Source organism: Hakea prostrata, unplaced genomic scaffold (genome assembly GCF_041222555.1).
Source record: "Hakea prostrata isolate BN-2017 unplaced genomic scaffold, UWA_Hpros_2 contig_18, whole genome shotgun sequence".
NCBI lineage: Eukaryota > Viridiplantae > Streptophyta > Magnoliopsida > Proteales > Proteaceae > Hakea > Hakea prostrata.
This window is the reverse complement of record NW_028291137.1, coordinates 362,401-378,520: the sequence shown is the minus strand read 5'-3', so window position 1 is coordinate 378,520 and position 16,120 is coordinate 362,401. Positions and strand designations below refer to the sequence as shown.

At 37.5% G+C, this 16,120-nt stretch overlaps 1 protein-coding gene and 1 long non-coding RNA gene across 2 annotated transcripts; both read left to right on the top strand.

Moving 5' to 3' along the window:
• The first annotated feature begins 7,694 nt into the window (after positions 1 to 7,694).
• LOC148999288 (uncharacterized) lies at positions 7,695 to 10,323 on the top strand. Its single transcript, XR_016170983.1, has 3 exons — positions 7,695 to 8,226; positions 8,369 to 8,437; positions 10,262 to 10,323. It is a non-coding gene; the product is annotated as an uncharacterized LOC148999288 (long non-coding RNA).
• Positions 10,324 to 10,435: 112 nt separating this feature from the next.
• On the top strand, positions 10,436 to 13,966 carry LOC148999287 (uncharacterized). The gene is made up of 5 exons (XM_089141302.1): positions 10,436 to 10,624; positions 10,726 to 10,929; positions 11,029 to 11,121; positions 11,225 to 11,317; positions 11,405 to 13,966. Exons 1-5 carry the CDS (start codon positions 10,514 to 10,516, stop codon positions 11,687 to 11,689), a joined length of 786 nt encoding a protein of 261 aa, XP_088997428.1. The 5' UTR covers positions 10,436 to 10,513; the 3' UTR covers positions 11,690 to 13,966.
• Positions 13,967 to 16,120: the final 2,154 nt, after the last annotated feature.

The window sequence follows — 16,120 nt, the reverse complement described above, 5'->3', positions numbered from 1 at the left end:
TTCATGTTGTTGCATGCTGGTAGATATTCATGTATGTTCTTATATATTCTTGGGTTTAGGCTACTTGAAACTATGTCAATAAATTTGAAAGTTGGTAATTAACTATCAATCAGAGTCTATGCTCTGGAAGTTGGACTGGCTGGTCCGATGGTCTGAACAACTCCCTATGATGATTTCCTATTGTCTTCATTATTTCTTCTCCCTGTTACATTTTTGGGATCTTTTAGTGTAGTTTCTCTTTTTAGGCATTTGGTTTCATGACAAATTGGGTTAAATATGTTGTTGGATAGGAAGGACATGCATATTCCAAGACAATGTTGAAACATCTGGCTTCTCAGTTTTTGGTAGGGTTGCCTTATTTTTATCTTTTTTCCACCTGTAGTTGGTAGTCTATTGTGGGCTTCTATTTGATCTTGAATATAATCAAACATTAGGAAGGTGGTGAAAACTCAAATTTACATAACTACTTTGTTGGGGATTTTAGTATGCCTTGTTTTTAGGACACTTGGTTGATGTGCAAGGTTGGCAGCCAACGTTAGAAAACTTTAGCTGAAGCCTTCAAATGTGGATCCTATAAATTTGCTATTTTGTATTTGTTTTAAGATAATTGAATTCATGAACATACATATAGGGATTGATGGAACAGATCATGGTAACTAAACAAAACCACTTTAATAAGGAAGAGTTGAGTTTGGAATTCATTAAATTTAAGCATCTTTAGTGAGGTTCATTGGCACTGTAGCATCTAGAGCATGAAGACCCACAGGTACAGATAAATTATTTCTTTTTTAGTATTTTTTGAATTTGAATCAGGTCATTACTAAGTGGTGTGGCAGGAATACTTGCCCATCAAATTTTTCCTGCCTTGTCATCGGGACTGTTTCAATTTTCCCAACGAAATCTTTCAAGTTCTTATCTTACTATGTTCAACTGACAAACCTCATTGAATACACTTAATGCATGTAAATGGCGTTAATAGAGTTTTGAAGCATAATAATCATACTGCATTTATTCTACTGGAAAAGGGCAGATCATACAAAAAAAATGACTCAGTTGAACAATGAATAGCTGGCACCAGAATAAGTTGTATGATCATAATCTCAACTTCCATACTATAGATAACAATATGTGGTTAGAGACTTTTTGTTATTTGAAGTGTTTATTATTATTATTACTATAATTATTCATGCGCAACTCACTATACTCTCTTGATAGGTTTGGGATTGTGCAAGAAACATGAAAATAGGTATTGAACAAGAGAAAAGATAAGCGAAAGTGATAGCAAAACTTTCCACCACAAGTGTTGGTCAGTTCAGTAACGTACCATATTTGGTTTCTCCACTGAGGATCTCTTACATAACCATTTACTAATAGAAGGAGACATTAATATCATGACCTTCCATAAGTTTTTGAAATCAGATCGTCTTTCTCAAATAGATCTAAAGGGAGTGGTACAAGCTGCTTGGTTTCTTTCAAATTGATTGTCACATCAATTTCTTGAAGATCCCCACACCAAGGTCTCAACACTTATATATTTGTAGGTTTTTATTTGTTCAACAAAGGAATTGGTCCCCCATTTAAGCTCCCATTGATCTCTTAATCCTGTAATTTGACTTGGATATCTCATTATTCTATCTTGGTTTACTCATACAATTTCTTACTTAAGTTAGGCCTTATATGAATATTGGATTATTTTTTAAGGCTTCTAATCTGTGTCGTTTAGACCCAACTTCAATAGTTTCTATTCTGAAAATAGTCAATAGATAAAAAGGGGTGTGTTGAATCATGCGGTACAGAAATGACACTTTTTAGTAAGGGTCTGAATTGTTACTCATGGCTTTCCATGCTGAATAGGTTTTGTTTCTATAGTTATTGCATGGTTTGCCAACTAGAAATTTGAATTGTATTGTGCTATAGGGTTTCTTTCACACAAAGGTCAAGTTAAGAGACCTGTCAGGGAGGGTGACTGTCTAAGCCAACGGGTCTAAAAGAGACGCTAGGAAATTGCATTGACCCTTGATTCAATTCAGTAGGATGTTTGTTTTTAGATTTTGTTCTAGAATTGTAATTTCTGAGAACTGTTGAGTTTATGTGGTACTCATGATGTTGATACTGTTAATTTATTCTGTAGTGTTTAAACCATAAGGACAAAGTAAATGTTAGGTAATAAAATAAAATGATATTCTTTTTTTGAATAAAGAAAATAAAATGATATTTAGTAAAATTGTTTTCTCATCTGTATTTCCAAATTTTTACTTGCTTCAATAATTTCTCTTTTTTCTTCTCTCGTATATACACGTGCATTGCACGTGCAGATTTTGGCTAGTAGTAAAAAAAACCTACTTCCCAAAAGCAAAAAAAAAAACCTAGCATCTTTGTATTTTTTTTTCAAAAACACGAAAAAACTGTGAGATTTGTTATTCATTTTTTACGATGCAATTTTTTGAATTTCAAAATGACTAAAAATATAAGAGTAAAATTGGTACTTCATATGATTTTTCTTAATGAATGTAATATCTTCTTTTGGCTTTATAATTCTAGTGAAGAGCAAAATGGAAATTGCAAACTTAATCTTAATACTTTTTAAACATAGTTAGAAGTTGGGCACATATAACTGGTTTAGTTCTAATTCACCAACGGCTTGAATTATGTTTGTGACACATGGTGCACATCTAGAGTGGCCGTTCTTTTGTGTGCTGCGGAGGATTTCAACCCCATGCACTAACAAACAAGTAGATGTGCTTATGTCATAGCGGTGATACCCTCCAATGTAAAAACAATAATACCAAGAAGGTCTTAGATTCGATAGAGTCTTTGTCCTTCTTGTCCACAATGATCTTTATATTTAAAAAAAATAATAAAAAATGATCACCATTTATAATCATAGCCAAAAAAACATTTGTTTATTTTTTTTGAAAAAAAATAGAACAACATTTATCTGCATCAACCAAAAATGCAACTGTTGCCAACAACAGTCTTTTAAAAAAAATCAAAGCACCATTCAATTCGTAACCCAAAAAAACATTTGCTTGCATCAACCAAATGCTTAAAATGTGAATTTCTTACCAATGAAGACCTATCCCGCTACTTCATGGGGATGGAAGTCGTTGGTTATGGTGCAAGAGAACTGCTAAAGAAAGGCTTTCTGTATATTGATGCATGGATTGATTCTTGGATACATGGAAAACTAGCTCTTGCAGCCCCCCACTTGCTTTACCTCCAGAAGATCATTGTAAACCAATCCGATCGGGTCCTAGAATGTTGGACTGATAAGAGAATGGTGGCCGGCCACCAGACTATGAGGCAAGGTGGGCAAAATTGCCGAATTTCGGTGCTGGGCGAAATGAACCCAAAACCAATCTACAACTTTTCTTTTTCTTGGATCTTGTTTGTTATCAATGGTCCTTTTCTGGTTTCTACCATGATTTTTCGGCTTGCTTATTGCCATTTATGTTCTAGTCTTCCGGTTCGTTGCCTTGCATTCTCTGGATTCTGGTGTTCTTCGTTTCTGCGACTCTAATTTTGTAGATCTTTGGTGTATTTTGCAGCTTCTTTGGTGGTTCTTGTTACTTATGTGGTGGTCTTTGTTACTTTTGTGGTGATTTGTTGAATCTGTGGCGTGTTTCTTGTGGATTGGGTGCTTTTTCCCTCCCTCTCATGGCGGTAGAAGCGTTTCATGTGCATAAAAAAGGAAGCATGGGCGGTTCCAGGGATAAGGAAACGATGATGGTGGCACCACTTCTAAAGGAGGTCCATCTTAGAGGTGTCTGCAAGCGTCCTTGGGGACGATACGCCGCCGAGATCCGAGATCCCTGGAAGAAGACGAGGAAGTGGCTAGGTACCTTCGACATTGCAGAAGAGGTGGCTAGGGCTTACGATGAAGCTGCTAGGACTCTTCGTGGTCCTAAGGCAAAGACCAACTTCGGCAATGGAGGTTTTGCCACTACCTGATCTTCTACTACTCCAATTTACCGAACTATGGGCAAAATCTTGCCGAAATTTCGTACCTTGCTATGAGGATGAGATTACTATGAGTATTATACCATTGTCTCCTAGAGAAGATAAGTATGTTTGGACAAAAATGCATTAGGGATCTTGTCTACTCTGTGGCTATCTTTCCATTAGATTTTAGGGAACTGTGTAAGAAAAGATGGTTCAAAATTGCACAAGGAGGAGATTAGACATTGACACTTTCAGGCATGCTATCGTATCAGTTTCCTTAAGAATTTATTCGTTCCCACCACTTTGTGCAATAGGATTTTAGCGAATAGTCTCTCAAGATACAAGAAAGCCCAATAAAAATTCATTTCAGAATTTTATTATATACTTACAAAATCCAAACCACAAAGTATTTATAGGAATTTAAAAGCTCGTTTTGTGTGTCTAAGGGGTACCTATAGGCAAAGAGATACATATTCTGTAAGTTCATGACTCTATACAGATATGTACCTCCTTATATAGACACATCCATACAAGATCAAATATGAGCCGTCGGATGGTTCGGCCGCATGATCCGATGGTCAAGATTGATCAATTATGTATCAATGGCGATATTCCTTTATCACAGCTAGATTACTAATGCTAATGTAACTATTGGATCTACTTGGATTCTGATGGATCAGCCTCTATTAACCTTGATCGAGCATTGATTAAAACAAACGGTCCAAATTAGATCTTGCTTGAAGCAATGCAAGCGTGCCAAGTGCGTGGGCCAAAAGCGCCTCAACAGCCCTCATTGCGCATGTGCATTTGGATGGTATACTATCACTTGTACACTACATACATGATCGTATCTTACTATTCTAAATTATAACTAATAGGAAGAACCTATTATTAAACTCAAATCCCGAAATCTCGGTTTCCAATGTAAGTCTGAACTTTCTTAATATAGAAACTCAAAGAAGACACTTAATTAATTTAATAAAATCCAAAGTAACATATATCCAACATTTTAAAATTACAACAATTTGAGTACATATTGGTTGAGACTTGTTCTCCCAATTGTGCAAAATATACATCAAAGATTACCTACAGCCGAGCTACTGTTGGCAAAAGAATGTGTCATACCAGGCTGTTGTTCTCTTTGTGGAGCCAATATGGTCAATTAAAATCATATCTTCCTTCTCAGGATAAATTATTCAACTCTATTCATCAAAACCCATCCAAAACCCATCGTCGGACTTCTCATTTTGCAACCCAGCTATCTAAATGTTACAATCATCCAACGTCTCCCAAAGACATCCACAACTTAGATGGCTAGCACCGGAGAAGCATTGTATCCAAGTTAATGTTGTTGGTGCAAGAGATCATGGGAAGAGATCATAATGGTCAGTTTTTATTTTGTCAACAGAAGGACGTGGAGAAATGGGTATTCTTGAAGCGAAGGCACTTGTTGTTCGACAAGCTCTTTCATGGGTGAGGCCGTGAGGGAGAAAGGTCATCCTGGAATCATAACTGAAAGTGATAATTTGACAATGATTCACGTATTGTCACACCAACAAGATCACCCACCTTGGAGAATACATGTAATTTAGGACTCAAGAAGAATTGCAGAAGGCTTTTCGATTGATCAGATTCCGACATATACTAAAAGAGATGCAAACAATGTGTTGTTGCAGATACCGTTCAACCTGATCGAACGTACGAACCCCCTGCAAAAAATGTGGTCGACCAGGGGTCGAGTATCGTTTCTGACGAGCAAGTCAGTCTTCTCTTTCTACACAAAACATGCTACTCTAATGTAAATTTTGAAGTTGTTGGAATAACTCAAGAATGCATAACTGATAATGGTGAAGATGTCAGTATTTATAGCTGTTTGGGAGCGGTTACCTGTTGTTCTCTGTGTTAAGAGTCGTAATAGAGTTCCAAGGGGGCATTTGGTTCCGCAATTCCTTGGAATCCGCTTCTGTAGGGAATCATGAGTCTGTGGAATTTGGTTCTGTAGAATCATATTCGTAAAAAAAAATTGTTTGGTTACCCTAATTCTAGAAAGTGAATCTGTCTGAATCTTTCACGATAATGGTGATCTATGGGAATCATCCATATTTATATTTGGGGTTGAATTAGGTGAGTCTGTTTGGAAACCACCTCTTGAGGTGGTTTCCAGTGGATTCAGTTTTTTAGTGTAAATTGTGGATTCCTGATGATTCTTGAAGAATCTGGATTCCGACTCAACGTGTGAACCAAACGATTTATTTTATTGGAGTCATGATTCCCTGGAATCTGATTCCAGGGAATTGCGGAACCAAACGCCACATTAACTATCTCTCTGGAGTTAGTAGAATTCTATTCAAACTGAGTTGATAAGAGTTGGTGTAGACTCTTAGTCCTATCTTCATAGAGTTTTGTTCTTATCTTTATACAAGAGTTGATTGTGACTAAAAGACTTGACATGTGGTCTACTTAGTTCGATCTTGGTTTGTCCAAGATCTGGTCAGTTTGTAGCAGTTTGGTTGAACCACTTGGTTCGATCACTACATATTTCAATTTGACCACAACACAATACGATGGATATACTGGCAAACCATGTGGCTTAAACACAACACGGCTTTTTCTTGACTGCTTCCCCACCTCCCTTTCTTAATTTTTTTTTTGGTAAACCAACTTTCATTCCAAAGACAAAGAGACAGGATTATCTGAGTTACACATCTTGGCAAACCATGCAGTGGATACTAGTGAGTCTTTCCTACTCAATAAGGAGACTACCTTCCTGGCTAGAGAGTTACCAATTCTGTTGGTAAAAAAAAAAAAAGTTATACATTCCATCATAGTTTTAAATTTAAATAAATTTATTTTCCTACCCAAAAAAGAAAAAGCTCAAGACGTAGAACTGATAAATGTATGCTATTTCTAACAAACAAATAAAAATAAATGTTTGCTACATGGCAAATAAAAGAGCTGAAAAATGCAATATCTAGACTACCACTACTAACCCAACTCCTCTAGAGTCCAAATCTTCAAACCTTTAAGGTAGAGTTCTATGCTCTCCTCATACTTCTTTACCATACATTTGGAGAAGGGCTCATAGGAGACTTATTAGAGTCACACTTTTAATTCAATTTAGTAAAACTCAAAGGTAGACACATCATCCTAATATGTAGTCAGGAGATCATACAGGGGGAGGCAAAGACTCCTCGAGATGCATGCATCATGGACATTTTTTTAAAGCATTCCCCAATTCCCCCACCCCTGAGTCTGGATCATTCCTCATCGGAATAGCACTATTTGCCCCTAACACTTTATTTTTTGGCCTTAATCTCGACTTTCATTTTGAACCTGATCGTTGCCCTAATTTTGGCAGTATCCTAACCCAAATTTTGGCCTTGATCCTAATCCTAATTTTGTCCTTAATTTTGACCTTGATCCGGATATTTTATTGCCGTGGCAAATAGTCAGTTTCAATTTCCCATTTTCCCGAATACTTAAAATACTACATATTTACCATTTAGATTAATATAAGCCACGGTAGATACTTACCGTAGCAATAGTTTGAATCATGTATATTTGAGCACTTTCTTTTATATGATAAATTGATAATCCAACTCCATACGCTACGGTAGGTACCGTGGCGAAAAGGAAAATATATACTACGGTAATAAATTACCGTATTATAAGCATTTTTTTAATTCTCCGATAAAACCCCAAATCTTTTGCTAGGCAATGTCTATTTTACGCGCCTTCTACTTAGTCTCAATTTATTCTGGCGCGAAACTGATAAAACCCTACTTCCTACTTCTCTGAGAATCAACTCAGCAGTGGAGTTTGTCTTTCCTCATCTGATTCTTGAGCTAACTACCTTCTCGGTGGATCAGTTAAACAATTTGTCCTGTAATTGAGCTAAAAGAGAGTGGTTCAGTGGAGAAGGAATTGTTTCTGGAGTTCACGAACCAGGCATTACAGATCACATTAGAAAGGAGAAGCTATAAGAGAGTGGTTCTAGGGTTTTAGTGGTTCCAGCGGAGAAGTAGCGCGCGAAGCTTGATTGACGCGAAAATGTGGTAAAACAAGGAAAGAGATGCTATAACACTTACAGTGTCATCCCTCTGAATTTGAATTTGCTTGAATTGGGAAGCAGCAGAATCAGCCATCAAGCGGATTTGGTTTGAAGGGTCAAAGACATTAACTGGAAAGTGACTGAGGAGTCTTTTAAATCTGGAGGCGGCGAACGACCTGGCTTTGTGAATGTGATTCAGCTTCTGTTGGTGCTGCAAAGTGCAAACTCAGAAGGTAGACGGAGATATTTCATTTTTCCTGATTTGTCTTTCTTCCTTACTGATCGACCATTCCTATGATCTCCTCCGTTTTTGTTTTGGAGCTGAAACTAGTAGTCTCGATAGTTCATTCTTAATTTCATTTCTTTGTTGTTCAGATCTCACTCTTCTCACGGTTTATATCTGTTCGAGGCTGCTGTTGCTGCTGCAAAGTGCGGACTCATAAGGTAGACTGATACTTCATTTTTCCCTGATTTGTCTTTCTTCCATATTGAACGACTATTTCTATTTGGATTAGAAGATTGGTTTAATTAGATTATGATAATTCTTTGCCCACTCTATTCTTGGTTTTATATTGTATTTTATTTTTTCCTAATATGACCATAGTTGTGTTTATGTGTGTTCCTCTGTTGAAGTGTTTGTGTGAGTGTGAGGTCATTGGTTTTGTGGTTGCTCAATCAGGTATTTCATACTTCTATTTCAAACAATAAGATTGATTGGTGACCTTCACTAGCATAAAGACTAAGGTAGTCATTAATCATTCTTTATTTTTTGTTTCCTTCTGGGAAACAGAGTAATATAAGCTGATCAGTTGTATGAGTTGATGTGAAATTTGTGCTCAACTGCTTCTTCTATTTCATTGATTGGATGTCTCTTCTTTAGTAGTCCATCAATCTTAAACTTCTTCAATGACCACTGGAGTTAGAGGGTGGTGGCAACCAAATCTGGCTTTAAATGTTTGCTCAAGAGAGGCCTCTTGATTATTGGTTGCCTGATGGACTCTCAAAGTGTTTAGTGCCTTTAAATTTTGGTTGGTTGGTGATTGCTGACCTATTGTATATGGTATGAGTGCTTTTGTCACTTCTACAATGATCTAGTGGTTGTTTTTGGCATTGCTTGATCTTTTTTTTTGCCATGATAACTTTAATGTGATACAACTCTTGAAAGTATCTTCTAGATTGGCTAATTTTCTTACAGATTAGCTTTTATCTACTTCTTTTGGGCATGTATAACACAACCTAAAATATTATTGCCTATGGATAAATTCTCTGTCAGCATGTCAATGCGTTTCTGGAGTTTATGTTTATTTGTTAGTTCTGCTTTAAGATTTAACTGAAAAATAAAGTTCTGCTTTAGGAAATGCAGCTTTGCTTGTTTAATTTTTCTCTGCTCGTTTAGTTGTTATTTCACTTCTTTCTCGCAATTGGCATGAATCAATTATGTTGGAAGTGCATTGGTTATGCTTATTTTCCCTCTGAATTTCACTGGCCTGCCTTTTGATTTGGACCATGGGATCATTGGCCAGTGCAGGTTAGTGGCAGCTAATTGAATCACTTGACATTTACAACTTGTATGCATGTTTGCCTTGAATCCACCTTGTTTATCTGATAAAACAATGTCTTATGTTTTCTATTTAGACCATTATCAAAGACGGTGTGGTTCAATGTATTGAAGGTTATTCCTGCTGGATCCTTTGGTGGGGTGAGGAAGGCTTTCACCAGAGTGTGAGATTCATGTCCTAGCAGTAAAAAGGGGATATTATTGAAGGCCCATCTGTCCTTGGTAGATTGAGACTCAGAGAACACTGTGCAGTACTTCTTTAAGAATTATTATGGAATCCATTTAACATTAATTAGGATTTGTTCTCCCAAATTCTAGTTCATGTGCATGTAAACGAGTATGGATGAACTGAAGTGGTATTTGTGGCTTTGATATTCTAATCTTATGTTAGAAAACTAAATACAATAAATCAGAATATATGAAAATGATAGTGGTATGTGCTTTCCCCAAATTTTGCAATTTTAGTGAACTGGAACGAAACAAAGTTCACAGCAGCTTCTCTGCTACTCATTAGAAACCCAACAAAAATCATTAAAAGAAACCATTAAGTATCTCGATGGCTGTATATGTTTATTTGATTTTCATGTTGATTAACCTTGTATTAGATTGAATTGTTTCATCATAATAGTTTAACCTTGTATTAGATTGAATTGTTTCATCATAATAGTTTTCTTTCATTTGGTTGATTCAAACTCTGCTACTTCATGCAGGTTGTTGCCAAACATGAGTGACAGTGAGTTCTCTGCTCCATCTTCGAGTGCAGTCTATAGGTAAGAGATTAAACATCTTTAGCAAATTTATGTTGGTTTAACTAATAGTTAATATGTGTATCTCACTAGAATTGAATATTTTCAGGTGGCAAGAAATCTGGAAGAGGGCCGGCTCGAGGGAAGGCGATTGAAGAACTCATAGGCAAAATTGATGATAATGGTCAACCTTGCAGCGAATCAGCTGCAAAGTTGATGACTTGGGTTGGAGTTAAAGCAAGGGATGCACAGCTACTTCCTTTATCCTATCCTGATTGGAGGAAAATCCCACAACCTCTGAAAGATGACGCGGTGAATAAGATATATGTAAGATATATTTCCTGTATCATATTTCTTACCTATATTTAGATGTTTGTATTCATATATTGCCTAGAGCTAGACTAACTGTTACCATATTATATTTGTAGGAAAAATTCAATCTCCCTGATAGTTTAAGGAGATTGGTGGAAATTAAGCTCAATGAAAGATGGAAGGAATTTAAATATGAGCTTAAGGTAAATGTGTTCAACAAGTACGGAACACATGAGGAGAGGTTAGCCCATTTAGATAAGCGTGTTCCATTAGAACAATGGAATATACTCCTCGAGACATGGAGCCAAGAGGCTAGTCAGGTATGATGCCTAGAATTTTAGCTCATCTTGTGACAAAATAGTAAATTATGTTAGCAATAATATTTCTAATCTAATTCTGTGTGTTTGAAAATATTTTAGGCTATGTCGACCCGCAATATTAACAATAGAAAAAATTTAAAATCATTACACAACACAGGAAAGACTTCTTTTGCTGTAATTCGAGAGAAGAAGGTATATGATGTTATTTGAAAGTATAAATGTTGTTTATGGAAGTTCAAATGTTGTTTATGGTAGTTCACATGTTATAATATTTTATTGTTTCTTAATTGTATAGCGTCAGGAGCACCCAGAGAAAGAACCTCCCACTCGTATGGAACTGTTCAAGATTACACGTGACCCTACAGACGAGGTTGCTAATGTGATCATTGTAAGTTATAAAATCATAAATGAGGTACTACCATTTTATAGCTTCAATTAATACAGTTTGTAATTGATTTTTGTGTTTCAAATGTAGGCCAATATGGAAAAACAACTCAATAAACTGCCTGAAGAAATGCGAGGGGACCCTGCTGTGCAAGATGAAGTTTTTAGAGATTGTGTAGGTGAAGATGTTCATGGTCGAGTACGGATGTGTGGAGTTGGAATAACTCCAACACAAGTACACGGGACAGCAAGAGAGCTCAAGAAGTCATATGTTAAAGAGAATACACAATTGCGGGCTAAGATACATACATTAGAGGCAACAACATCGGCGCAGGCTGAAGAGATGGCTAGTCAGGCTGGAAAGATAGCTAGTTAGGCTGAAGAGATAGCTAGTCAGGCTGAAGAGATAGCTAGTCAGTCTGGAAAGATATCTTCACTTGAGGTTGGCTACTCTTCACTCAGGGCTGACATAGAGTTCCTAAAGGAAGAACGACGTACTTGAGGTGAGTATGGTTCTTAAAACAAAATTATTGCAAGGCTTTGTTAGATTCAAAGGTATGCTTCTCTGTTATATTGATTTCAATTCTGGGTTTGAATAGTGTTATAGCATGTTCTGTCTTTAGTATTATAAATAATGAAAATTTTCAACACATTATATAATCATGTTATAGGGTAATAATACATGGAGGCAACTGAGATGTAAGCCATGATCTATAGATATAGAGCTCACAGAGACCGAGCTCATTTTAGGCCCAGTTGCTGCAAAGAGATATAAATGGATCAGGCACAAATATGGAACCAGACCCATGAAAATAACTCGAATGTCTATGGTTCTAGATTATCCGAATTTGGATCCGGATATGGATATTACCTAAACGGTCATCCCTAGTAGCAAATTTGTTTTGAACAGAGCCTAGTAGCAATTAATGTCATATGGACATGGACAGAAAGTATTAATGTGAGGTATCAGCACCACTGCACTGGGATAAAAATCTCACACCAAACGAAGATTATAATAAACAACTGAAAATTTGTGAAATTTCAAATCCAACCTAACATATCTGAATTCTATATGGTGGTTAAAAGCCTAACTGTTCTGTTTGTTATATTGATTTCAATTCTGGGTTGGGTTTAAAATTTATTTAGTTGCTGCTAAGGTTGGTATTGGTACCATTCATTTGAGGCTGTACTATCTGGGACTGGAGTGTACTTGCAATGTTACTGTAATGGTTAAGTAGTTGTAAAATACTTTATTTATTTTGACAGAGGCCATGGAGCAGGCAACTTTACATTGCATTGCATTGCATTGGGGTGGTAGTTTTTGATAAAGCAAAACCTCAGAAAGGAGTGGGTTCTATGATACATCAACTAAGAATGATACCTGAGCATTCTTGAACAGGGGTGTGTATAAAAAAAAAGTCTTTTTTGTTGGTAGGAGTGGTTGGTTTGGTTCAGTATGTAACAGTTTGGGATGCCTCCTATACTGTTGCGTATACTTGGCTTAGTCTTAGACTTTTCATGTTGGTGTAAAACCCTGTTCAACCTTAACTCAAGACTATCAAATAACATAGGATGGATCTTATTGGCTTGAAAAAAATTAGCTTTTCTAGTTCAGCATCCTAACACTTTTTTATTTTCTAGTTCAGCTTCATATCTTACAAGTGACTCTCATAGAGTCATAAGTGAGTGAACATAAACAAATTATCTCCAGATAAAATGAGAAATGAATCTTGAAAGGAAAAGCTATGCTCTATTTGATGTGAGAGATCAATCTTTTGTGATTCCATTCTGAAAGAACCATTGTATAGGAGTAGATTTATTGAAAGGAAATTTGAATTTTCAGATAGTTGAGTTAGTGTTTGGGTACATGGGCAACTCAACTATCATGTTTCTTACATAGAGTGCAAATTGTTTTCACAAAAGTTCAATACAAGCACACTTCTATTGAAACAAATACAAATATACAATGCATAAAGGAATTCTACACTCTTTTATATATGCCTCATAAGCTTCAGTTCTTCTTCACTCTAATATACTTGTAAGTAACCAATTCAGGTTCTTCTTACCTTTGTATATATCTCTTCTCAACAACAGATCTAGAGAGAGATCCCAAAGTTAGTTTTCACCTCAGCCTTGTAAATGCTGAGCAGAGGAGGGTCTATACTGCTGTTCTCTATGCAATGCAGTTTCTGGATTTGAAAGCTAATTCTAACATCAAAGGATGGATCTTATTGGCTCGACTATTCTCTGTTCAAAAGAGATACACGGATGCTGAAGCGGCCATAGATACTGGTTTGAATGAAACTGGAGAGTTGGATAAAGGAGATTTACTACGGACCAAAGCTAAACTGCAGATTGCACAGGGTCAATTACAGAATGATGTTAACACATATGTACATCTGCTTGCTGTTCTTGAAGTTCTTGAGGATTACAGAATTGGGTAGGCTGTGTAGCTCAACTGCTCAAGTATAACGCTAATTCTCTCAGGGTGCTTTATGATGTTTTGTAGCTCTAAATTTTTCTTGTTTCATGTTATCACATTGTGCTTTTTAGAGTTTAAACATTGCTCTTGGGAAGTTACTGTTAGTCTTGGATTCACTATATTGCCACAGATCCTTTTAGTTTTTTATGGTGCCACTGGAGGATTCAATGATGTAATCATGGTAAAAAATTCGAGGGAAACTCAAGTTTCGACCGGGTGAAAATGGGAAACTTAGGTGGAAACTTGGGAAATTTCGAGGAAACCGAGGACTTTTTCGCACAAGTTTCGACAGGTTTTAGACACTATTTTGGGGTGGGATTCTGTATTTAAGCTAATTAGTGTATAAAGAACACATTGGCACATGCATTTTAGTAAAAAAATCAATGTAAATATGTCTTTTAAATTACATAACATTAATGTAAAGATGACCGAGAAGTACACAATAAAGTTAACTATACTTAAGCAAATAAGCATAACATTCAACATGAACATATTAACTTCTAAGCTCTAACTTCTAACTTTTAAGTTCAATTCGAAATATCAAATAAACTCTTAAACATCAAATACAATGTAACTAGTAATAAAAATAAAATGGGAAGTACAACTCACTAAGTCAGTGCCAATAGGAGTGCCTCGGCGGATCCATCCCGTGACTTGAGTAGTACTGTGCTTGTGACATCCTCTCCTCTGACCAATGGACATAGACATCCCATGACATGTGATGCCTATGGTTGTCGAGGTAATCGACAACTGCAGCTCTATAGGTCTGGTCATCAACATGCATAAGATATCCGATCTGAGGGAATGCACAATAAGGATAGGGAAGTCCTTCTTGATGAATCTCAGGGGGTATGGGTTGGGGTTGCACCCCGAAGATCTGCTCCACAAACATCTCGTGCCCCCGAATCAAAGCATCTCGTATAAGTTGCACCCCTATGCACATATACCGTCCTCCCATCGACGCCGGGATAATACATCCTACCCTGTTCCACTTCCACTACCGTATGTCCTCCATAATCCTGAGGAAACCCCTAACAATAAGATGCACTACTATAAGCCCCAGAAGAAGATGCAGCACCGCTCTCGTACGAGTGGGGATCAGCTGTTGCCGGTATCCGGTATCCGACAAGTGGAGCCTCTTGACTCATCTAGACTCATAGATCCTATGGAGCCTCGCCAAGCTATTCACTTCAATGGGATTGTAAGACCCGTACAATGAAGTGTCATCCTCATACCCATGTCCATGGTGCTTCCCTTTCCCTTTCCCCTTCCGACTGCAAGTGGAACTACGACCTGCACCGTGGTCGACATCCTGGGTAGCATGGGTGAATTGACTCTCCCCCGTGAATCTTAATGGCCCTCCATGTCCCTGACTCTCAACCGTTGGCTCTGGTGGTGGTCTCTCCGATGGTTCAGCTGAATCTCGATCAGCTGGCCCGTCACCACCATCATCATCATCACCACCACCACCATCATTATCATCATCATCATCATCACTCCCATTGTCATTCCCACTAGGGCCACTACCAAGTCCATCATCATCATCATCGCCTGCATCATCCTGTGCACGACTAGCGGGTGGCCGAGTAATATCATCATCATCATCATCCGACCATATAATATTATCCTCACCGACACTTTGGATGCACCAGGGTGTGGTACAAAGGGACGGTTAGGCTCGGTGTGCACTCTCCCTCTCGTGGCCAAGAACTCATTAACATCAGCTCCCATCTCTCGTGCAATTTGACTGCTGGGTCGACCTCCCGCCTCATCCAATAATGGCTCTCTGACCCACTCAAATAGGGGGTACTCCTCCTCATCATCATCTATGGCAAAGATGTCAGCCAACTCAATCTTGTCCCCATTACCTTGCTCTTGACCTAACCTAATGTGCTCCTCTCTCAACCTCATATTATAATGAACATATACAAGATCCTCCAGCCGCTTCACCCCCAAACGGTTCCGCCTCTTAGAATGTATCGATTGAATGTGCTCCGATTACGCTCGCAGCCGGTGGCGAAGATGTCTGGGAGAGCACTCTAACGGCAATCTTAATCAAGTACTCCGAGTCTAACCCGTATTGCAGCCACCACTCAGCTGCAAGAAACATAACCAACCTAATTAATAATAGTAAAAATAAATTGTGTCAAAAACTCAAATTGAGCATCTAAGACTTAGACTAACCGACTAAGTGACTAACCAGGAGTGGTGTTCTCCCTAGCCCTGAATAGCGATCGAGCGACCGTAGCTACCAAGTAGCATCTCTAAAAGCCTTTAACTGCGATAAATAATTACAAAGTTAGTATTAAGAAACAAGTATTTAGC

What these genes read in the sequence shown, in the direction of transcription:
- LOC148999287 (XM_089141302.1), top strand. Translation starts at nt 10,514, where the DNA reads ATGACTTGGGTTGGAGTTAAAGCAAGGGATGCACAGCTACTTCCTTTA. An exon ending in ACGCGGTGAATAAGATATAT is followed by an intron (nt 10,625 to 10,725) that starts GTAAGATATATT and finishes TTATATTTGTAG; the next exon opens with GAAAAATTCAATCTCCCTGA. An exon ending in AGGTTGCTAATGTGATCATT is followed by an intron (nt 11,318 to 11,404) that starts GTAAGTTATAAA and finishes TTTCAAATGTAG; the next exon opens with GCCAATATGGAAAAACAACT.